The sequence below is a fragment of the Mirounga angustirostris genome, unplaced genomic scaffold, assembly GCF_029215605.1.
Source record: "Mirounga angustirostris isolate CCGP_5_RB_7025 unplaced genomic scaffold, mMirAng1.0.hap1 SCAF_3, whole genome shotgun sequence".
NCBI classification, from domain to species: Eukaryota; Metazoa; Chordata; class Mammalia; order Carnivora; family Phocidae; genus Mirounga; species Mirounga angustirostris.
The window spans coordinates 100,027,320-100,052,066 of NW_026991711.1; the positions used below are offsets into that span (position 1 = coordinate 100,027,320).

Sequence of the window (24,747 nt, forward strand, 5' to 3'; positions counted from 1 at the left end):
ATCATGTATGACTGTGCAGGTTGGGCCCTATGAGGGGGCCCAGTCAAGGGGATGGGGTTAGGTTGGACTCTAGTTCCAACAGCCCTTGCCAAGCTGGGCATGCTTTGGTGGCAAACTCCCCAAGGAGGTGACATTTAAGTTTACTCTTTTTTTTTTTTTAATTTAATTTTATTATGTTATGTTAGTCACCATACAATACATCATTAGTTTTTGATGTGGTGATCCACGATTCATTGTTTTCGGATAACACCCAGTGCTACATGCAGTACGTGCCCTCCTTAATACCCACCACCAGGCCAACCCATCCCCCCACCCCCCTCTCCTCCAAAACCCTCAGTCTGTTTCTCAGAGTCCATAGTCTCTCATGGTTTGTCTCCTCCTCCGATTTCCACCCCCTTCATTTTTCCCTCCTTCTCCTAATGTCCTCCATGCTATTCCTTATGTTCCACAAGTAAGTGAAACCATATGATAATTGACTTTCTCTGCTTGACTTATTTCGCTTAGCATAATCTCCTCCAGTCCCATCCATGTTGATGTAAAAGTTGGGTATTCATCCTTTCTGATGGCTGAGTAATATTCCATTGTATATATGGATCACATCTTCTTTATCCATTCATCTGTAGAAGGGCATCTCTGCTCTTTCCACAGTTTGGCTATTGCAGACATTGCTGCTGTAAACGTTGGGGTGCATATGGCTCTTCTTTTCACTACATCTGTATCTCTGGGGTAAATACCCAGTAGTGCAATTGCTGGGTCAAAGGGTAGCTCTATTTTTAACTTTTTGAGGAACCTCCACACTGTTTTCCAAAGTGGCTGTACCAACTTGCATTCCCACCAACAGTGTAAGAGGGTTCCCCTTTCTCCACAACCTCTCCAACATTTGTTTCTTGCCTTGTCAATTTTTGCCATTCTAACTTGTGTAAGGTGGTATCTCAATGTGGTTTTGATTTGAATTTCCCTGATGGCTTATCTGTTCACGTCTTCTGCCCGTTTTTTGACTTATTTGCTTTTTGGGTGTTGAGTTTGAGAAGTTCTTTATAGATCTTGGAAATCGGACAGCTATATACAGAAGAATGAAACTCGACCATTCTCTAACACCATACACAAAGATAAACTCAAAATGGATGTAAGCTTACTCTTAATAACAACATAGGTCTATCCCTGCACGAAGTACGGGTAAAAGGATCCTTCTTAATACTGGGCTTGTCTGTCCAGGAATGTTGTCTGTCCACATCTGGCTCTCTTTCACTGCTGAGTCTCCCCAAACAAGGGGCCGTTCACACCTGTCTACACTTTGGAGACTCCTCTCTTGGCTAAGCAGAAGTCCTATCAAAAGGTAATTACAAAGGGTGTGCATTTGTGTGTGTATGTGAAATGGGTTATTGAAATCCACTAAAATCAGGAGCTATTCATCAAAAGCTGGAAATGTTGACATTCTTTTCAACCAACTCCTTTGATGCCTACAGCCTTCCAAGCAGTGAAGGCCCTGATTCATGCTCAGGACCAAGAAGAGACTGGTATTTAGGCCTCCTGTTTAAAGATGCATTATAGTGATGGAAGAGCATCGGGGGTGGGAAGAGAGAGAGACATGGAGAGATCGGCACACACTTGTGAGCATGGGCATGTGTGTAAGTGTGTGTATTTGTGGTGAGTGTGTCAGTTTGAATGAACTTCAAAATCCAGTCTAGGACTCCCCACATGCATATAACCTATCACAAGCAAGAACAATTGGGTCAAGGCCCTGTCCTCTAGCTGTGAGTTCTATACATTCCTTGACCAGGCAACTGGCCTCAAAGTTAGGTGCACTCATTCCTTTTTTTCCATGTCAGGCAGCCCATATCTGGCACATGATAGATACACCATTAACACTTTCCAGAATGATTTGGAATTTAAAAAAAGGAAGAGTCATTTCAACTATGGTAACTCTAAGAACTGCCTATCAGCTGCTATGGTTGTAGAGGGCATTCATTATCCTCAACAAAAACCTTCAAGTTCTGAGCTATAAAGACATGAAAGGCACTGGCTTTGGCATCCCAAGAAGCTGAGCCAACAGTCCTGGGGAGAGAACACAGCTTATACACAGAAGGATCCAATTAAACCCAGCATACAGCTCCGGGCTTGGTGCTGCAGACATAAAGATGAATGTAACTCCTTGCTTGAGATCTGCAGTTTGATGGCAGATAGAGACTCTTAAAGAACTAACCATAAAGCAGAAGGGTAAGTGCCTCTTATGTATAAGGTTATGTATAAAGTTTTGTGAACACATGAAGGGACCAAGTCTGTTTGGGCTGCTAAAGAAGGCCTCTCAGAAAATGTCCTTGTGAATTGGACTTCACAGGATGACTAGAAGTTTGCCAGGCAGAAAAGCAGCAGTAGAGAATTTCAGGCAAAGAGAATTAAAAGAAGACAGGACCTGTAGAAATGAATGGTGTTTGCAAAGTGGGGAGCTTAATGTAGCTGAAGCTGATGATACATAGCTGGGTAGAGTATAGAGGCCAAGAGATGAAATTAGATAATATTTATTGGGTGTTTAGCATGTATTGGGTATTGCACTAAGCACTCTACATGTTATTCATTTAATCTTCAAAGCGTATGATGTGGGTACCTTTGGACTCATTTTACTTTTGGAGAAACTGAGGCATGGTAAAATGAGTACTTAGGAAAGAAACGTTCCCAAGGTCACATAATTCATAAGGGGTGGAGCTGGGATCTGATTCTAGGCAGCCTGAAGCCAGGCCTTGTGCCCTCACCACTCTGCTGTTAGCTTGTGAATGTTCTCGAAGTCCTGAGGGTTCTTGATGGGTAGGGTTATGGAAACATGGCTTCGGGGAGAAGAAGGCATCAGAACGGGGTAAATGAAGAGGAGGTAGGTAGGGGTAGGGTAAGAAGAGGCAGGGGGACCTCCCAGGCAAGGAGGACTATTGTGATCAAAGACAGAGATGCAGGAATGAGTATGTTCCAGGGACACCAGTGTGGCCCATTGGTCCAGGCAGTGGCTCAGTTGTTCTTGGCAGAGACCAAATGAACATGTCAGTGGAAGTCCCTGAAGCATCTCTGCTCTCAAGAAAGGTCCAGGAAACTCTGTCTCTCTCTGGTCCTTTGCTTCAAACTGGCCTAGGAAGATCTAGGCTTACAAAGGAAGACGGAGGCCTGAAGGAAACTCAGAGGACAGTCTTCCCCTCCGTTCTGTGTGGTCTCAAAAATGTGTTTCCTACCAAGTGTTCCTGGGTAAGGACTGGCGCTCTTCGGCAGTGGCGTCTAATGAATCCAGCAGTGCCTTGCTCCCCATTATGAATCTCTGCGGGGTATTCAGCCTGCTGAACAGTGGAAGGTTCTAGCCGCACACATTTAAATAAGAGAGACATCAGGGCAGGGTAGCAGAGGCCAAAAGGAGATTGCTCCCCAGGTGAAATTGAATTTTCTTGGAGTTAAACTGAGATGCTGAGTTGTCTTTTTACAAACATGTTCATGGTCTTAGCTGTCACTTTCATTTAGCGAGCTTGTCATCTGTGCTCTGGCAAGCTGGCCTAAAGATGGCCTCCCCTGCCTGGGAATGCAAAGCCTCATCCCTGAAGAGCTGGGAGCCTGGGTGGTGCAGGGATTACATGAGGGACAAGCCCCAGTGAAGGTCTTGTCTGCAACTGCTGCTTCCCCTGCCAGCTTCTTCTCCCCCCAACCTGGCCAAGAAACTGTAAAATCAAAATTATAACATGATACAGGAGAATAAGCATTCTGGTTGCACAGACAAGGGGTGAGAACCTATGTGGATGTAGGTGAATTACTGAACTCTTCCGTGCCTCATTTTCCTCCCTTATAAAATGAGCTTGAAAATAGTATTGATCCTAGACTCGTGGAGACGGCTAACTGAACTAAAACATGGGAAGTGCTTAGTTCAATGCCCAGCCAGAAGTAAGTCTTCAAGAAAGGTAACTTAAGACATGTATGATAAACGAGTCCTCTGCACGGGTAAGTAGGAAGGCACTTGTATTTCATGAGACCTGCCTGGCACCATTTCTGAAATTTCATCCTTTGCAATACATTCCTCGTCTTGAGGCATTGCCTTTTTGAGTCGTCTTTATAAAGTCACATCTGCTTGGGAGGGGTCAGTTCCAATAAGAGGTGGGAAGTACGAGGTCAGTACCATGGTGGGGACATGAGTTAGGTGAGGTGGGAGAGATCCTCACAGGTGGGGAAGTGAGACAACTGGTATAATTTGGTGGAGACAAAGGCCTGGGTAGTAGCATCACAGAGAGGTGGTTGCCAGGGCAGGAAGGTGAGAACAAGGGCTGCTGGGGGCTCCCCTTGTGGATTTGCTATAGGAGAAGGCATTGAGGCTTTGAACTGAAGATACCGTTGTAGGCCTTGAGGAAAGCTCCTCAGGGAAGACTCATGGGATGAGTGTAGGGATGGTCTGGGGAGCGGGTGTGGGGGAAGGTGGCAGCAAGGCTTTCTGTCTGTTGTTATGAGCGGTAAGTGCTTCTTTCTCTTCCGTGGGTTAACAGCGATGGTGCACAGGGGCTGATTTGAACGACATCAGAGTGAAAAAGGCAGCTGGGCTGAGTTGACATCCACAGCCATGGCCAAGATAATCCAAGGCTGGGGCCTCTAGACTCTCGCCTTGAGACCTTGGACAAGTGCCTTCTGCTCCCTGGGCCTTTGTTCTTGTATAATGCAGGAGCTGGACGAAGGGCCTCCCACTGGCGACCAGGGAGCAGAGTGAACACATGTGTGCACCTCTCGATGGGCCAGGCACTTCCTGCCTCACTCAGCCTCAGGCGGAAGCTCACCCTGGTGCCCCGGCATCTGGCCTCACCAGGCACAAGAGTTTGTGACCCCAGACTGGCCTGACCAGATGATCTCTGAGGCCCCTCAGTGCTCAGCTATGCCAACAGTCTATGCTTGACTAAAAGTACCCTCAGCTCTTAATTTTTGAGTTCTTCATCTGGGGTCCTCAGAGCCAGAAGGGATCATGAGACAGAATTTTGGTGGTTCGTGAACTTGGATAGAATAGAAGAATATCATATCTTTAATTTCATCAGTTTCTAATGGAGATGTAGCACTCACTTGTGTTCCCTCACTTACGATATAGGTTAACACACCACAGTTGTAGTACCAGTAGCTGCCACTCTGTCATCTATAGAAATCATAGGTATTTCCAGTTACAGTTGCCATGCCCTTGTAGGGTCCCCTTCTTCGCAAATAAGGGCTGGGCTGGTCCCATGCTTTCACCAACTGGGAATGTAGCAAAAATGACACCATGTCAGTCTTGGACTTTGCCTTAAGGGAGTTTGGCACCTTCCTTGTCTGCTTTTAGGGAGCCCTAAGAAACCATATAAAACATCTGGCTACCCTGCAGAAGAGACCAGTGGGAGAGGCTGTGTCGATAGGCCTTGTGGAGAGAGGGAGGTCCTGGAACTACCTGGATATAGAGAGCATCCTACCATTCCAAGGTCCTAGCTGAGCTCAGCCTTCCAGCCGTCCCCTCAAGATGTGAAAGATAGCTATCTGGAATATTCTAGTCCATTCCAGCTCCCAGATGAATGTAGCCCCAACCTCCATCATGTGAAACAGAAGAACCACCCAGCCAAGCCCAGTCCATTCAGAGAATTATGGGATATGTTAAAATGGTTTTCATTTTAAGTCACCAAGTTTTGGGATGGGTTATGCAGCAAAAGGCAATTACAATAGAACCTTTTTAGTTTTACTGTACAGAACCTAAATTGAATCCCAAAATGTGCATAATCCATTTGATCTCCCACATTCACAAGTGTTTGATGTCCTTCCTGAGCCAGCAGGGTGTGCCTACCACTCAGGATTTCCAAAATGAAGACATGATGACAAAGTTCACAGTGGACTATTGGTTGGCAGCTACTCTTGAAGCCCAGCTGTCGTGCTGTTCAATGTGAGGAGTGCCTGGAACTCCTAAGACCTGGATACTTACCCCTTTCTTGAAGAAACAGACCCTTGGCAGCTAGGCTGTACCCTGACTTTGACCAGGAAAGCCTCTTAGAGGAGAGAAGACTTGAGCCTCACTTGGAAGCAAGGGCAAAATGGAGTGGTTGAGACAAGAAAGAAAGATACTTACAGTAGAAGAGCTATGAGCAAATTCCCAGATCAAAGCCATGCTTGTCAGAGTTCAATAAACTCTCTTTGGAGTAGAGGATTTGTGTTGGCCAGTAGAGAGCTTGCGTGGCGTTAGATCTTAGGGGTCTCAGGTGGTAGATTTTTTTAGTGTTTTCTATTGGTAGAGGAAGCAATGGAAGGTTGGGACAGTTGAAATTTAATAAGTATTGAGTGGGTGCCCAATTTCTATTCTTAAAATCTGGACTATTCTCTCTCTCCTCCTGTCTGTGTTGAGCCATGAAGTCACTCTTGGGATCTTGGAGCCCCAACTTTCCTTCTGGAATCCCAGAATGTCCTTTGGGGGGGTGAATACAGGGGGTGGGGCCCAAGGACAGAGGATGCCACCACTCCCTTCCCAAGGCAATGGTGTGCCACCATCAGGGACATACAGTTCAGTGGGCTCTTGCTCTGATCTGCCTGTGAAATTTTCTCTAGCAACTCCTTATCTGAGAAAGCTATGGAAAGGCTGGGGGTAATATGGATGAGAGCTTCCATGAGGAGCATGAAAAGGAAGCAAAGAGTGTGTGCATGCAAACATGATTTGGATCTTATTTTGTTTCTCAAGTATTGGCTTGCTCTGGGCTGTAGATTTTAGTAGGTGACAGTAATTGCAAAATTTGCAAGATGTTAGCAGTTTCGTTTTGTTTAGAAATTCTGGCTTGTCCTTTTCCTGTCCTTTGCTGTTTCTGTATTCATTCATTCATTCTTCATTCATTCCTCCTATGTTGAATGAACCCCTATGTAAAATTTATTGGGTTGACCAGAAAGTCAATCTCTTGCTCAGCCCGGAAGGAGGAAGAAACACAGAGTTAGAGTGGGAGGAGTAGGCAGAGTTGCTTTAGGCTTTGCAGGAAAATATGTGTGATTCTATTTCTAATTGCCTCCGGGGCCAGTCTGAGTGGAATTTGCCCTTTTAAAATGAGGCTTGTCTGTAATTTAGAGAACCTTGAGGGAGGTTCTCTCCTGCAGTCTAAAGTTATCCTTGAGGTCTGACATCAGCAAGAGGCAAATTTTATCTGGGGAAACAAGCCGCTCATCCGAAGGAGATAACAGCTGTGAGAAAAATTCCCCCAATGCTGGTCCTGTTGACTTATGTTTCAAAGGAGAACAATTTCAACATGGAGTTGCACTTTCCCTCGAGCTGCTGATAGAATAAAATGGCTGTAAGCTGCAAAAACTCTTTCAATATGGCATGTATTAAACCTTTCAGAGGTAGTGCTTTGATTTTTAATTTTACGCTCTTGGCAGGCAATCAGGGTCTTTAATCGAATGGAGGCCAGAGGGAGAATGTTTCAAAACAGTGAGGATCTTATCATAGTGTGCAATTAATGAATAATTATTAAAACCCCGAAATAGCTGGAAGAGAACGCGAGAGGTGGCAGAGCAATTCTCTGGTTTTAGGCCTATAATGAAATCTCCAGAGAGGAGAAATAGGATATACAGTTCCATGCAATTAAATCTTCCCCTGCCCTCCCCCCAAGATTAGCCATTTAAAGAGAAAAATCATGCCCACCACTTAAAAAGAAGTAAAAGTCACTTGCTGACAAGGAGGCAGTTGAGTTTAAGTATAATCACCTGCTGAAAATAAAACTAATAAGGACAACAATGAAACCCCTGCTTGAAATCAGTTTCTGCAAGTGGGCAGCAGAGTCGGGGCGTGTTGGGGGCCCCAGTTAGACCCGTTAAATTGTTGCACAGATTCACTGCGTGAGCCACACATGTCCCGCCTCTCACACAGGGAGCCCCCGCGCTCGTCTTCTGGACACAGGGTCTCCAGGCTTCTATCATTTCCAGGCCCAATTTCGTCAGCTCCTTGCAGTCAGGATCTCTCCTGTGTAGGTCTCTGTCCCACTGTTTTGCCGCAGCTCTAGAAGATCCTGTCATCTGTCAAAGGGCTGTCTACGGTTCACACGCCAGCCTGCCGAGCAGTCCTGTCTCCGGCTGTCAGTCACGCACGCGGGCTACCGCCTAAGCTGGTGCAAATGACCACCGCTCCTCCGCACGCCTCCCACCGGAAAACCCGCGCGGCATGCACGCAGCGGGACCAGCCACTCGGCTGCCCCGGAGCCCCTGCTGGGGCGCGGGAGCGTCTGGGGTCAGCTGCGCAGCTGGGGCGGTGCCGGAGGGGAGAGGGTGGCATCGATGGACACTTGAGATGGCATTTTCCCCGCATGGGGTGGCTCGTTACTGAGCGCGGCGGTGCAGACCTGGGTTTTCCTGCTTGATCTCTCAGCAGCATTTCAGGAGGCCCTGTCAGCATCAAGGGGCCAAATAGACCTTGACAATAAACAGGTGGAGAGACAAATAAGCAAGGGTAGGGGGTGCTGTTGTTTAGGGAGCCAAGAGAGGATCCCCCCCCCACCCAGTGTGCCACATGGTACAAAAGTGCCTGGGATGCTTTATTTGAAATTCGGCTGTGAGGGCACAGGGTAGCAGATAATGGATTTGAGGTCAGATGTGCTGTACTCTGCCCAGATGATCGGAATGGAGGTGCAAGGGGAGGGGTTCCTTTTTCCTCATTGTTAGCTGCATCCCTCCCCCAGTTTGTCAGGCCAAGCACTTTCTCTGGTCAGGATACTAAGAGCCACTCTTCACTGAGCACTTAGTATGTGCCGAGCACTGTGCTATGGGCTTCATGGACATTAGCTCATGGAAAGCTTTGAGAACAATGCTAGTCTCCTGGTTGTTACAGATGGGAAAAGAGCTTAGAGAGGTGAAGTCACTTGTATAAAATCCTGTAGTTAGGGACCAAGGGGTGCAACTGGATTTGGAACCTGGGTTCAGTTTAACTTCTAACTCAGTATTCTTAATCACTATTCTAGATGGCTTGTCTGGTGGGTTCAGCCTGCCCCTTGCAGCCTCCCTCCAGCAGGGAGAGCTCCTGGGGCATTGAATGTGAGCCAGCTCTGGGCTCCTTATAGTGATTTTACTTGTTCCCCTCATCCTAGGTCACACTCTCTGCAGCCCCCTCCTAGCTGGGGCCCCGCTGCTACTCTCTGCTAACGTACCCTCTGTTCTCGATCTGGCAGGGACACCCTCAAAACCACTCTGCTGGGTTCTGTTTCCTTGTTCTATAGCTCCATCCCTTCCCCTGTTCCTCTCTCATCTCTACCTGGTCCCTGCTTGTTCATTCCTCAAGACTAATTTCAAACATCTCTTGCCTGGAAAGCCTTTCCTTATTTTGCAAGACTATGAGTTGAATTTATTGTGACTCTGAATGCATTCCCGGTAATGATCTGGTTACCTGCCTCCCTCATTCACTGGACTGTTTAATGAATGGGAAAACTTCACCACAGACCCTCTGTCAGGTCCGGAGACTCTAAATGCTTATGTGCTCCTTGTGGTTTATTCTTTTCTTTTGTTCCATGTTAACGGTCCAGAATGGCCTTGGCTTCCATACCAAAGCTGTCAAATCACCCAAATGTTCTAGACATAGTCATCATGCAGGAACATTCTGTATCAATTAAGAAAACATTAACTGCTGTAACAAACAACTCCAAAATGTATCATGGCTAGATCGAAGTTTATTTCTCCCTCATGTAAAACCCAAAGTGGTTGTTCCTGTTAGCAGGCTCCCCAGGTGATGATCCTTCTGGCTTGGGAGTCTGCCATAGTCAACACATGGCTCCCAAAGTCATTGAGCTCAACTGAATTAGGACGACAGAAGGGGAAAGAGTGTGGAATACTAAATGTGGGAACCTCCCAGGGCCAGGACTGGAGGAGATTCGATGACCTCTGCTTTCATTTCATTGGCTAGATCACATGGCCCTGCCTGACCTCTAGGGAGGCTGAGAAATGTAGCCCCTTGAGAACCGGTTAGCAGTGTCTGCCATCCTATTTACTTCACCACAGTACAGTCTGCAAGATTTTGAAGCACCCAACTTCCTGTGTTCAAAGTCAGGGCAAAGTGTCTCTTCTTAATTCCTTATGGGAGAACATAGCGCAGGAAAATCTGTCACTTTCAGCTTGCTCCACTGGTGGCTGCATCCTGTGATTTTTCTTTTCTGGCAGCCTGAAGAGCCGCAGAAGGACTCTTCTAGATTTATTCGGCATCTTTTACTTGGCTCTCAAAGATTTCCCACCATGCCAGGTGGTGAAGACGAATGGCCAAGTTGGCAAGTTGAGAGTAACTCAGGTAAAGTAACTCACTCTTTCCGCTTTGCTGTCTTCTAGAAGCAGTCTATCACTTGATTTAGTTTTTATTTCAAGTAACAGAGCAAGTGCGAGTTTAGGTGAGAAATTAGTAGCCTCAGAACACTGGGGAGAGATGAAATCATTTGCATGTCTCCGCTTGGGTCAGTGAAGTTTCTTCATCCATCTCTTTTGGTTGTTAAGACCAATTTTCCTCAGGGAAATTGCTCTGAAGGCGGCTTGAAGACCTACTCTACTGATTTGCAAAACAGGCACTTCTTCCAAGACATGGCTGAGAGCACCCCTCCTCTAAGAAACTTGATCTGACAATGTCCCTCTATCCTCAGGACACCCTGACTCCCTGTGCCCTCAGCATGTGGGACCCAAATTATACAGTGTCAACTACTGAATTTGACTTGATTTGTTTTAAAGTAATTTCCTTCTGTGGATATCTACATGTAGTCAACATCTTCTATCTTCCTTCCTCAGGGGCACTTAGTGAAGTGTTTAATTAGAGGCATTATCTTTTATCATGCTGAATCAATTAAATGCCCTTAGGACCCAAACTGGGCTTTTTGTCTACATGCATACTTATATTGCAGAATTATCAGCCTAAAGGCAAGCAGATACATGAGGTCAGTGTGCATTTCCTTTGCCCAGAAGCTCATCCAGCTCATGGTTGCTCTAGTGCCTCTTTATATCTATCCAGTGTTGCAATGTTCTGCATTGACCTCCCTAAATCACCATGATAAACTACAGGAGCTCAGGCCAGATCATTTTTTTTTTGCTTTAAGACACCAGACTCAAACATCTTTTTCACATTCCTCAGCTTTCTTTCCTTACTAGAAATGAAAGAGTTTTCTCTCCATCTCAGGAACTTCTCCTAGACCCATGCATCTCTTTCCTCCCTTGTTCCTGCTCCTTGGACTCCTGACAAGTCTTGGTACCTCTCTTGACACGAGAGGTACATTTTTAATTATCTGACCCTGTGGTTTTAATCAGATCCCATTTCATTCAGTTTGTGCAAAGAAATCTTTGCTTGTGCCAGGCCTTGAGGTACTTCTATGCTTCCTTCTAAAAACATCTTTCACTTGGATCAGCAATTGTTCTGGAACTGATTTTTGTGTATGGTTGCAAGTTAGGCACAAGATTTATCTTTGCTATTTGAAGATCTAATAGATCAAGCCTCACGTATTAAAAAGTCCATTCTTTATCTACTGTTCTGAAATGTTACTTTATCATGAATCAGGTGACCATATATGTGTAAGAATATTTCTGGATCTTTTCTGTTTTGTGGGTCAGCTTCTCTATGCATGTACTAATATCAAGCTGTTTTAAGTATTAACACTTTATAATAGGTCACAATATCTGATAATGTAAGTCCTTTATCTTCCTCATCTTCAAGATTACCTTGGCTATTCTTAGCTTCTTGCATTTCTATATATATTTTAGAATCAACTTGTAAATATCTACAAAATACCTGCTGGGATTTTGATCTCAAATTGATTTGGAAGGAATTTATATCTTTATAACATTGAGTTTCTTAATCCATGAACATGGTATACACACATTTTTTTTAGGCCTTCTTTAATTTCTTTCATTCGTATTTTAAAGTTTTCAGTGTAGAGGTCTTACCAATATTTAAAAAAAAAATTATTTCTGGATATCCAGTTTTTTGAAATGCTACTGTACCATTTTAAAGTTGACTTTGTATGCAGGGACTTTATGAAATTCATTTACTAATCTGAACAGTTTCTCCATAGAAGCTTTTGGATTTTCTGTATATGGTCATGTAGTCTGTGAATAATGAGACTTTCATTTCTTCCTGTTCAATCATTTTTACTTCTTGTTGCATTGGCTACCTGCTCTAGCTTTGTCATGCTCCAAATAGACATTTGTGCAAGAGTAACAAACATGTCTGTAAAACTTTAAGTTCTCTATTGTACATCAAGATTAGCTAGGTGCTGTTACATCCACCCAGAATACCCTCCCTATTTTGATTTTGCTTGGATAAAACTCATGTACCCTTCAGGTCTCAGCTCAAACTCTTCCTTCTCTAGGAAGACTTGGTCCTTCTGAGACTGGGTGTAGGGAGTGGGAATTGCCCATCATCTGAGGTGATAGAGCACAGCCCTTAAGAGACTAGGCTGAAATTGCTTGTTTGTGAGTTTGTCTCCTATGCTGAACTATATATAAGTCCTTCACGGGCAGAGGCTCTACACTGTTTATTGCTATATCACCATCACTTAGTACATTGTGTGGAATATCATAAGCATTGCATATATGTTAGCTTATCATCATCCTTATCTTAATCCTTGTCTTCCTCCTGCTCCTCCTCCTCCTGGATACTAAAGCATGGCTCTCATCAGTATCAGGGTCTATGGAAGTTGTTGAGTTATCCCTCTTCTCCACCAGACCATGATGTCCTCAGGACAAAAATCTTTTATGCTTCTATCCCCAGTGTTTCACACAGTGTCTACCTCTTTTTAGATACCTAACAGAGGTGTGAGAAAGTGAATGAGTAAATGAATTGGTGGATGAGTGGTCCTTGCTATATGAAACTGAGGTCCATACAGAATGACTTGGGTAGCAATTTATGTTACTTGTACTTCAGAATTATAAGCCTAAAGCCTGAGCTCATGAGTTCAGTGTGAATTTTCCTTTGCCCAGAAGCCCCTCTTGATGTCAATTCTCCTCACATTTCTCTCCACCCATCCGGAATTGCAGTGTTCTGGGTGGCTTTCTTAAATCCTCATCTTTTTGTTTTTTTAAGATTTATTTATTTATTTGACATTATTTGACAGCGCACGCGCACAGAAGCAGGCCGAGCGGCAGGCACAGGGACAGGGGAGAAGCAGGCTCCCCGCAGAGCAGGGAGCCTGATGAGGGACTCAATCCCAGGACCCTAGAATCATGACCTGAGCCAAAGACAAACGCTTAACTGACTGAGCCACCCAGGCATCCCTTAAATCTTCATCTTAAACAACAGGAACTCCAGAACACTCAGGCTAGATATTTTTCATGTTCCACGAATCAATACTACTTGTCTTAATTTTAAAAAACCTTTGTCATTCTCCAGAGTTAAAGTTTGCTTTCTATCTTGGGACCTTTCCCTGGACCCACGCATCTCTTCCCTTCCTGGTTCTCCTTGTCTACCCCTCTCTTCACCCTAGTCTTGTTGCTTTGCTGTGTAAAAATCTGAGAGGTGAATTCTTAAGTTTTCAGACCCCATGGATTTAATCATATCTGCAGGGGCCTGAAAAGAGCCTGGGAAAAACCTATTTTTCATGATCTGTCATCAGGAACTGTGATAACTCAACCATAAGCTCACAACCCAGAGACCTCTATTGCACACATTTGAAAAACAGAATAAAGCTCTGCAGGGTGCTTCTCCAGAATACTTCATCTCCTACAGGGTAAGTGACTTTCCTTCCTTCAGTCTCACCTGGAGCCCTGCCACTTCTTTGGTGTTACTTTCAACTTGCATGTCTTTCTAGAAGGCATCATTGAACATTGCCTTCTCATCTAAAAACTCAGTGCTACCCCACTGAGATAAGTCAGGCAGCAGGATAGCTCCTGACACAGCCTGTGCTTTATTGGAGAGAGTAAGGCCTGGGATGTGTTAATACCAGCTGACTAGAGAATTGTAGAGAAGGGGGCAGGGCCAATTAATGGGAGATCTGGGCCTTGTAGTTAGGAACTCTTACTCCAGGCTTGCTAAGTCACTCATTATAATCATACTTACCCACCTCTCCTCTCACCCCTAAATAAGCATGTCTATCCAGGCAGGGCCAGCAGTTGCTTGCTTCTCCCTGAAGCAGTCTCACTATTTAACTCAAGCCCTGCTTTTTAGAAGTTCATTTAGAAGCCACTGTTTTGACCTGGATCCAAGTAGGGTAAGAGAAGCTGGGCACCTAGGAAGGAAAATTTAAGGAGACACTCACTCCCAGGTGCTGACTCTGCACTTAAACTGCCCTGAGAGTGAGCGTGCCTCCTTAAATTTTTGCCCTAGGCACCTTTCTCACCTCACCCCTTTTCTAGCCCCGATCTGGGCCCAAAGGTTTTAAGCAGGTATTCTTTCAATGCAGATTAACTAATCGTTGTGAGGTTGACAGGAATGCAGAAAACCTTCCCTGTGATCTTTCTACTGAACCCTGGAAGGTTTCCTGAGTCCTTATCTGCTCTCCCTCCCCCCCACCCCCATAAGAGAGCTATTTGTTGAGAGTTTGGTATAGGCTAGATTCTGGGCAAGGTCCTCTCTTGATTATTTATTCCCCCAACAACTGTGTGAGTTCAGTAGTGTTACCCAGTTTTGTGGATGAGAAAATGAGCTAGAAGAGGTTGTTCTTTGCCTAAGTAGGAAGAAGAAGAGTGAGAATGATAAGGACTCAGGAAACCTTCCAGGGTTCAGTAGAAAGATCACAGGGAAGGTTTTCTGCATTCCTGTCAACCTCACCACTATTACTTAATCTGCACTGAAAGAATACCTGCTTAAAACCTTTGGGCCTAGACCAAAGAATGAGATGTCCCCTTGGCTTTGCTCAATGAAATGTCACTTGACATTCAGTGCCTTGCTTGTGTCCTCCCCTCCTGGATACCTTTTTCTTCCTTTTCAACCAGCAAAATCCTGCTTCTGCCTCAAGGCCCTTTGAGCATCACCTCTCTAAGAAACTCTTTTCAGCTTTTCACTTTCCCCCTTACTTTCTGCGAAATGCAGTGGTTCTCTCTTGTCATGGGTCTTCTTCCAGTTTTGTGGGCTCTCCTGTTGTACAGTTATTTGTCTCTGAATACAAGTCCACTTCTGATCCATTATGAGCTCCTTGCAGGCAGAGAGAGGGCTTGCTTTAGGGCTTCTCTGCTGTGTTCTGGTGGTACCATGCATAAACTTCAGACTGCTTTTACCACCTTCCCAGAGAATGAACATTTGTCTCAATAAAATGATTTTAAAGAATCAAAGCAAACTGAAGTATATAAAGTGGAATTTGAAACTCCTTTTTCCTCTTTGGATTCTACTGCTCAGTGGTGTCCACTGTGGAGCCTGATGCCCCTTCTTCCAGAGGTTTCCGTATACAAAGACAAATGCACAGATGCATATCTAGCCAGACACATCTCTCTTTTTCCAGTAGCACAAACTATGCATATGTTTTGTGGATTCTTTTTTTCTACTTAACAGTGTAATGTGGTCTTGGTCCATTTCTGTGCATACAGAATTGGCTTGACAGCTACTTGTAGATGGGCCATAATTATTAAGTATCCCCTGTTGCTGGATATTTGGGTTGTAATATTTTCTGGCAGTGAACTTCCTTGTACTAAAACACTTGGACATTTGAGTAAGTATTTTTCTGGCTTGGAGTCTTAGAGATGGAGTTCGTGGGGAAACTAGTATGTACCTTTGGATTTTGGAGGATACTACAAAGTTGCCTCCAAGGGGGCAAAGCAGATTTTCTCTTTAAACAGTGAATGAGAATGCCCCCTCCATACTTCGTTACCTAAAGCTAACACTGTGTATTACCAATCTTTAAAACTTTTGTGAAGTTGCAAATGAGACTTAATTGCTGCTTTGATTTACATTTCCTTCATAAGATTGGTAAAGTTAATTATTTTTTTGATATGTTTATTGCTGTTGGTATTGCTTATTCACAGCCTTTGTCTAATTTTCTTTTGGACTATTCCTCTGTCCCTATTGATTTCTAAGAGCTCTTTTTATATTGGGTAAATTAGGCATTTGTTTGCCATGTGTATAGGAAATATTTTCCCCAGTTTATCTTTTAATTTGTTCTCTCGGTTATTACTATTTTTAATGAGTCTTTTTATACATAATTACTTCTTAAAGAGTCAGATTTTCTTTACTGTAAAAGAAGAGCATAAGCTTTGAACTTCGATCAGAGTTCAAACACAGGCCACACAGCTTTCTCTGTGGACTTGCACAAATCTTTTAACCTCTCTGAGCCTCAGGGTCCTCCTCTGTTATGTAGGAGTAACGCTGGAAATAAATCAGGCGTAGAGTAAGCTTGACCGAACGAAATGAATGGAATTAGTAGAGAACCACCTCTAGACATAGGAAGTAGGTTCTCTCTGGCTCAGTGCTGCCCGCCCTCTCTCTACTCCCCTGCTGTGGTTCTTCTCTAAAACACTGCTCCTTGGTTTAGGGAGTTGCTCCTCTTCTGCCTCCAGATGTGCCCCTCCTTTTTCCCACCCTGAGAAAAGCCAGATGAGAAGATTCTGGCTGTCTCCTCCCTGATTAATAGTGCCTGAATGCCTTTTTTTCCCCACCTTCCTTAAGTTAAATGTCTGCTCCACCAGCCAGGCCTTCTGGCCACCTGGCAAAGGTCACCCCAGCATTCTCACACTGACATCACTGGAACGTAGTGAACCTCATCATTTCAGCTTAGATCAATTTGCTAGATTTTCATTTAGTTTTCGGGTTGTTCACCCCCCCTTTCATTCAGGCTAGTAATTTCAGGGGCTGTATTATAATTTTGAGATGTTGCTTTAGAAGCATTACAAAACATTAAAGTACATTTAGCCTTGAATTGTCACTTAAGATTATTGCAGGAAATGAGGGCTTTCTGGATCATAAATGTGACAATAGATTGAGAACACAGCTTCTATTATGACTAAATGGGGACAAAGAGTAAAGAAGTGCTAAGTACATAGCAACTGCTTGTGTGGGTGCCAAGGAACCCAGGGGAATCAAGGCTGCTGGACGATGCGGGCTGGCCCCAGACTGGGGCCCCCAGGAGGGGCGTGGACCATCCCGGAGCAAGGGGCATGCAGAGCCCACTCCCTACCTGAGAAGCATACTAAGTGGGTTGTGGGGCATCAGCTGGCCCCCGCTCCCCATACATTTGGTCCCAAGATACCAGCTTAGGGCCTCAGATGAGTAAGCCCTTTGCATGGGTGATTTTCCCAGGATGCTCTGTGCCAGGGCTTCTGAACACCATTTAGTCTATGACACAGTCATGCAAGGGACACCCCGGGGAGGGGAGGGGACCTTTAACAACCCACTGAAGCATCTCCCCCTGCTGTCCCCTTGTCCCTTTCTCCACTGCAGTTTCCTGGAGCTTAGAGACCATGCTGTCCCCAGGCTTGCTGCAAACACTGCCCCCTAGCACCCATGCCTCACCACTTGGGGAACCCCCCAAGTTTCTCCCCCCGCCTCCGCCTCTTCCTCCAGGACAGGATCAGTTACTCTACATCAGACAGGGAAGGTCTAGAAGGGGGATTCCTGCTTCTGTAGCAAGTCTTCCACACCCACCCTCCAGTGTCTCATGGAGACAGTCTGCATTATTTGCTTGTGCCAAGACACTTGCCATCACCCCCATCTTTTCCTCTTTATTTCTCTGTCACCGGTGGATCCTATTTAACTCATCAAACCACAGCCTTTGCATTTTTGATATGTCCACTCCCCAGAGAAATCTAGAAAAGCCTACTATGCATCTCTTCTTCTTCATTGGTTTTCCTTTGGCCACAGCTGTTACCTGGCCCCCGCCCCAGCCCTGAGAGCCCCTCTCTGAGCTGCCCCTGGAAGATTTCCAAGTTCCTGCCACATGTCCAGAACTGGCCAGCTGAAAGCTGGTCCCTGAGCTCGGGTGAATTCCCTTAGCTCATTACTGAAGTGTCTCTCAAAGAGCACATTAACAGGGAGAGAAGAGTGTCATTGGCTTGCCGCAGATGTCCGTGACTTAGAGCTTACAGCTCCCTGTGCTGGTATCTAGAGCCGCCAGTGCCCAAGGTCTGAGCAGGATAAGGGGAGCGGGTCAGCAGCACATTCTGATCAGTGATAAGTACTGCTTTGTTTTCCAATTGATTCATCCAAAGGAGGCTGTTTTGTCATCACTACTGCCAGATCTTTGTGGGACAAGCAGTGCCTGAGAGATCTCTTACCACCTGTAGTCCTGGGCACATGGCTCATCTATACTATTCCTTGCCAAGTTGCAAATCAGGGAGCAGGGCAGTTGGGGTGCAGGAGATTGGTGAGTATGGTGGAGGCAGGATTAAACCCTGGTCCTGGCCCATCTAGCTGGTGTTTTTGGACAAGTCTGTTGTCTATTGAGTGGGTTGAATGATGCCCAACTTCCAAGGTTATTGTGATGATTGAGTTTATAAAGCCCTAGAGCTGGGCCTTGGACAAGTCAATCCATCGTGGCCTTTTAGTTCCCTCATCCTAAGTAAGAAGGCTGCTTGTCTGTTTCTAGCCCCTTCTGTGAGTGCTAGTATTGGTGAAGCCCCATCACAGAGCTCAGGCTGGAAGTGAAAGGGGGATATGCATTGAAAGGGCCACTCTACACACCTCTGTTCATGCTCACTGATGCCCTCATCCCTGGTAGGGGAGAGTTTTTGGAAAGACTTGCCCAGCCACTCAGATGGCAGCAGGTCCCCATTAGGCAGATGAAGAACCCTCCGTACAGAGTTTCAGTGGTGTGCCTGAAGCTATACAGATGGAAGAACCCAGAACCCTGGACTCTAGATTTCAGACAATTCCAGGAAATCCTGAAGGGGGACTGAGGGAAGAGTGGAGAGGGAATGGTGGGAGAAGGAAGAGTAGGGGGACACGAGGGTGATAAGCTTGTGTATGTGCAGCTTGAAAAGGTAGGGACAAAGTTAAAGCTTAGGAAGGAAGCTAAACCCTTCCTTCCCCACCTCTTGCTCATCCTACCCTCCAAAGACAGGTAGGCGAAATGATTCCGTGCATAAGCCCTGGCCTGGAAATCAGAGTGTGGGAGCAGATTTAGCCCTGGATCTACCATTAACTAGCTGTGTGACTTTGGGCAAGCTTCCTAACTTCTCTGACCTTTGCTCATTTCCTCATTCATTCTCATCCAGAAAGCTGGATGAGAGCACCTGTTGTCTCTTCTAGCCGTAAAAATTTCTGTGACCATTCAAGCAAAAATCCTGGAGCTCTGACTATTGTGACTGCCAGCAGAATTACCTTAGGAAGTGGCTTGCTCCCTTTTTCTTTAGCCAGAGAAGGCTCTGGAATGATGGAAAAGCCAGGAGCAGCCTGCAGCTGATGCGGGGGAAGAGGAGCAGTCTCCCAACCCTGATCCACCACGTCCCTTACACTTGTGCGGCCCAAGCCTCTGTTACCTCCCACGGAAGTGCTTATATCTCAGTATCCTGTATAAGAGGAGGCTACAACGAACCAGGGTGACTGTCCCAGTCAGCTCATGTGGCCGTAACAAAATACCACAGACTGGGGTGGCTTAATTTGATTTTCCTTCTTATTCTAGAGGCTAGAAGTCCAAGATCAAGAGGAAACCAGGTTTGGTTTCTCCTGAGGCCTCTCTCTTTGGCCTGCAGAGGGCCACCATCTCACTATGTCCTCACATCGTTGTCCCTCTGTTTGTGTTGTCTGTGTCCTATAAGGATACCTGGTCATAGGGGATGAGGGCCCACTGTAATGGCCCCATTTTAACTTAATTATCTCTTTAACAACTCTGTCGCCAAATGCAGTCCCATTCTGAGGTAATGGGGGGTAGGACTTCAACAAGGAATTTGTGAGGGGGACACAATTCAGCCTATAACAGTATCTGTGACATTTATTGTTCATGCTGGAGTACTTTAAAAAAAATGTTTGGGTTTTCCATCGAAGTATAACATGCATACCAAAAGGTACATATATTATAAGTTTACCGCTTAAACACATTAACATAACCTGATTTAGAAATAGAGCATTACCAGTACCCCAAACCTCCCCTTGTCCCCTTGCACTTATCCCCCCAAGAGTAACCATTATCCTGACTTCTAATACCATAGGTAAGCTTTTCCTATTTTGTACTTTGTATATACAAAATCTTATTATGTAATCTTTTGTGTCTGTCTTCTTGACTCAACATTGTTTGTGAGATTCATCCATATTGTAGGGTGTGTTTGTATTCTGCTGATCCTCAGTGCTGTCTGTAGTGTGAATATTCCACAGTTTATCTATACGTTCTGCCATTCATGAGCTGTTGTGTAGTTTCCAGTTGGGGACCATCATAGACAAATTGCTCTGAACATTCTTGTACATGTCTTCAAGTATTGGTATATCATGCATTTCTCTTGCTGTATACCTAGGAGCGGAGTACCTAGGTCATAGGGAATGCATACATGCAGCCTTAGGAGAGACTGTCCACTAGCTTTCCACAACAGTTCCAAGTTTTAGTCCCCCCAGCAATGTAGAAGTGTTACGGTTGCACCATAGCCTTGCCTATACATGTTTTGTTTTGTTTTTTATTCTGTGTATTTTCATTTTAGCCATTCTGCTGACTGTGTGGTAATATCACACTTGTTTTAATTGGCATTTCTCTAATGATTCATAATGTGGAACACCTTTGCATTCGTTTATTGGCCATTTGGATGGTTCTGTTTGTGAAGTGCCTGTTCAAGTCTTTTGCCCTTTTTCTTTTCCTACTGGATCTGCTTTTTTCTTGTTGTTTTATAGGAATGCTTTATACATTCTCTCTGAGTCCCCTGCTGATTTTGGGACAATTGTGAGAGTAAAATCAGGGAGTTAATGATAACTAAGGTGCAACAAGTATTTTAAGTCAGGGTCATCCTAGGCAAATTGGGCAAACTCCAATGATCAACCCAGTGTACTTGAGTTTTAAAAAGATTTTAAAAGGCAAATAGGAAGGCACCAAGGGCTTCATGTAAGGAAAAAAAAGAAAGTCATGTTTGTAGTACATGATTTTTCAGGGCTCTCGATTCCTTCTTTTCCTGCATCTTCCTGAATTCAGAATCCAGAATTGGAATGAATTTTTATTCCCATGTGGTGCTGATTCAGCACTCAGCTTTTTCTCTCTGCCCACAATCTGTTTTAGGGTCATTAAACTTGTGACATTTTATGATCCTTTTAGTCCAGCCTCTGATTTTATTAATGAAGAAATAACTCTTGAGTGATTAAATGACATTCCCAAGGTCACACAGCTGGTTAGTTACAGAGCTGGGACCAGAACACACGGTTGCAGTGCTCTTTCTTCAAGGGCATTTTGATTAAGTCTCAGTGTTTAAATCAGCCCATAAATACCTTTGTGTGCAAGGTCACTGCAAGGAATTGACATCTGTTGAAATATTAGGGGGTGAAGGGAGGGTACAGACCCGGAAGTCAGAGACTCAGCCATTAATGATGTCAGGCTTACCATTCACCCTCTCTTTTCTTGTTGATCAAATAGGGCTATACTGGAATGTCCTATGATAAACCTTCTAACTAAATTCTACATCCAAAAATATCTTGCATGAGGGAAGAAAAAGGAATATTCAAGAGAAAGTTTTTGCAACAGGAAACAAGTAAATAAGTATAGATTTCCTTTGAAAGGAAAAGATTGGGTTGCTTTAGTCAATAAAGAGAAAGAGAGAAATCAGGCTTCAAGTAGATAAAGTCCCAGTGGTATGAGTGGTGGAGGGCAGCCACTGCTGTCTATCACTTTCCCTTTTCCTTCAAATGGGCAAAAGAAAATGTTTGTTTATGGGAGGGAAGGGTTTAGGTTATTACCTGAGAGCCTGAGTGTTGTTGCCTTCGGAGGTTGAAGAATCTCCTCTGTAGTTCACTAAAGACATTTATATAATTGGGATCGTTATGGTTGGAAATAAGAGGAAACCATATTTAAAGTGGCTTAAGCAAAAAGTGTGTGTGTGAGAGTGTTTAATTTTGAATAGCTTATATAATTGGAAAGTCCCAGCGGGTAGATCCTTATTTCAGGCCTGGCAGAATCCAGGCTCAAATAATGTCAGAAACCCATGCCTCTCTCTCTTGCTATGTCTTCACTTTGCTTTGCTTTGCATTGACATCCATTTCAGGTAAAGCTCTCCCATGTTAGGGCAGTCATGTCACATGCTTCCAGGCTTACATTGTTCTGGCTTAGCAACTCTAGCAGAGTATTTCTTTCCTAGTGGTTCCAGCAAATGTCCTAAGGTGGACTCTGGTTGGCCTGATCTGGGTCCCCTGCTCGTCACTGAACCAGCTATCCTAACTCTGATTGTCCACTATTTCGCTATCTCTACAACTTCGCGGTTCGAGGGCAGAGTCAGCTCCCAATCTGAACTTCAGGGATGGAGTCAGGGATAGTTGTTCCCCAAAGGGCTATCAGGGTTCTCTTACTGGAAGGAGAGAAGATTAATTCTAGGCAGACACAAAAACTGATATGTACTTTACCATCTGTGATACTGTGATTTATAAGAAATATATGTGATCTTCGGAATTTATCAAGTGAGGAGAGCAATCAAGGTATCTTTTGTCATGTTTATGAGGTGGCTTTTGGAAAGCACCTCTGGATGGGGGATGATTGCTAATCAACTTTGTGATTAGAGGGTTGGATCTTGCAGTCCCACCTTCACCTCTGGGAAGGGGGAAGGGGCTGCTGCAGATTGAATCAATTACCAGTGATCAATAATTTAATCACTCATGCCTATGTAATGAAGCCTGCATAAAACCCCAAAAGGATGGGGTTTAGAGAATCTCCAGGTTGGTGAACACGTGGAAATGGAGGGAGAGTGGTGCCCAGAGAGAGCATGTAGGCTCCATGTCCTTTTCTCATATCTTGCCCTCTGCATCTCTTCCACCTGGCTGTTCCTGAGTCACATCTTTTTACACTCAGCTGGTAATCTAATAAGTGAAATGTTTCTCTGAGTTTGATTAGCTGCCCTAGCAAATTAATTGAACCCAAGGTGGGAGTCACTGGAACCTCAAATCTATAGCCAGTTGGTCAGAAGCATAATTCAATTGGGGCTTCAGTGCCTACAGATAGAAAGATCCTAAATGTCAGAGCTGAAAGACAGAGCCTTGGCTGTAGGAAAGGAGAAAGGGGTCTGGCTTAGGTCCTGTTCCTTTCCCAATAGCTGGCCAGTGCAGTGACCTGGAATGAGTCTGTTGCTGGCTCTGGACCTCTCTGTTCTCATCTACAGTATGGTGGGGTTGGACAAATCTATAAGGTGCTGCAAAGCCAAGTGTGACAGTCTGTGAGGAGGTTGAAGAGGCGTGCCTGGCTGAGCTGGCTCTGGCCTAGGCAGACACATCCTAAGGAGGCTCTGGAGTTACACTTTGGGCTCAGTCCCAGCATGCACCAGGCTATGCCAGTGCCCCACACCCACCATTCTCCCCCTGGTGCTTTTTTCCCTACCTTAGATGCATCTCACAGTGTTATCTCCCTGGAAAACACATCTGGACCTTGCTCCTGCCAGTGACACTCTCAAGTACAGCCTTGCCCTAGGAAGTGCTTATTTATTCTCAGAGGAGCTCCAGAGCCAATACCCAGAGCCTCTGCTACCTCCTGCATTCCAACCAGCCTTTCCTGGGTTGGGCTGGTGTGCTTGAGGGGCTGTTTGGTCTTCTGCATCTTTTTTCATCCTCTCCCAGACTCAGCTCAGAATGCCCATAGACCTGTTGCCGCTTAAAGCCTGAGAGACCAGCACATTCTAACATGGCCTCAAGCAGGGCACTGGCAAGAGAGAGGAAAGAGTCTTATTCCTCACCCACCCAGCACCAGGAGATGGTCTTCCTGGGGAAGAATGGGGCTGTCTCACTGCCTTTCTACCCGGTCTCTCCAGGTTCTAGAGCAACCTGAAGCCAGTGTATTCTAAGTGTATCTTCTGAAGTTGGGAAAGGTGGCATCTGATTTTTCTCCTATAACTCCAAAATCATTTTTCTAAGTACCATTACCCTAAGCAATAAAGTGGTGTGTGTGTGTGTGTGTGTGTGTGTGTATGTAAAATCAGTGCAGTAGGGTTCCAGTTTAGTCAGAAATTCAAGATAGGACCTTGGCATATATTTTAATGGGATTAAATTCTTCCCTACTTTCAATAAACACGTATTGAGGGCTTCCTGTGCTATGCGAGGCATGAGTCGATGGCTGGGATATGTGTGGCCCTTGCTCTCCAGGTGATCACAGTAGGCCAGGCATGGAAATTTATCATTAAAACCATGTGGTCGCACTGTCAAGGAAGCAGGGACACGGTTGGGAGTGAGTCCTTTTTTTTGAATGAACAGGGAGCCCTTCCCAGAGGAAGGAATACTTGGGCACGTGCGAGTTTTCTGGAGTCCAGCTTAGGCAAAGACCTGGTATGTCTTGGAAATTTGGAAAGGCATGGGTTTCAGCAGGAGAGTGGTAAAAAGGCTCAGGGGTCAGTTAGCAGGAAAATGGGGAAAGACTGGGATGCGAAGTGATGCTACGGAGCTTGCACACAAAGCACAGGCCGCATGTCACCTGCGTGTTTCATTAGGATGCAGATTCTGATCAGCAGGTCTGTGCTGGGGCCGGAGATTCTGCATTCTTAGTAAGCCTTCAGGGGATGCCATGGATCACAATCTGAGTGGCAAGAGTGGCTTGTGTGGAGAGTGTCTTGGGCAGAAGTGATTTTGATCAAGACCAGTTAGGGAGCTAGTCCAGGCAGGAGAAAATGGCAGCCCCTATTAGGGGTCTCAAAGTGGGATGGGGAGAAAGGGACAGATTTTGGAGGTATAGCTGACAGGCTTAGGAATTTACTGAGTATGGGAATGAGGAGGAGGAAGTAGAG

At 45.1% G+C, this 24,747-nt stretch overlaps 2 protein-coding genes across 2 annotated transcripts in view; one reads left to right on the top strand and one right to left on the bottom strand.

Annotated features, from left to right (window-relative positions):
* GPR39 (G protein-coupled receptor 39) overlaps positions 1 to 24,747 on the top strand; it is a 193,896-nt gene that overhangs the window by 154,974 nt on the left and 14,175 nt on the right. The gene's annotated exons all lie outside the window — the stretch shown is intronic.
* LYPD1 (LY6/PLAUR domain containing 1) overlaps positions 1,831 to 24,747 on the bottom strand; it is an 81,428-nt gene continuing 58,511 nt past the window's right edge. Inside the window, exon 3 of the mRNA XM_064586437.1 lies at positions 1,831 to 8,400. Within this exon, the coding sequence (XP_064442507.1) occupies positions 8,072 to 8,400 (329 nt within the window). The 3' untranslated portion in view covers positions 1,831 to 8,071. The remainder of the gene's footprint in view (positions 8,401 to 24,747) is intronic.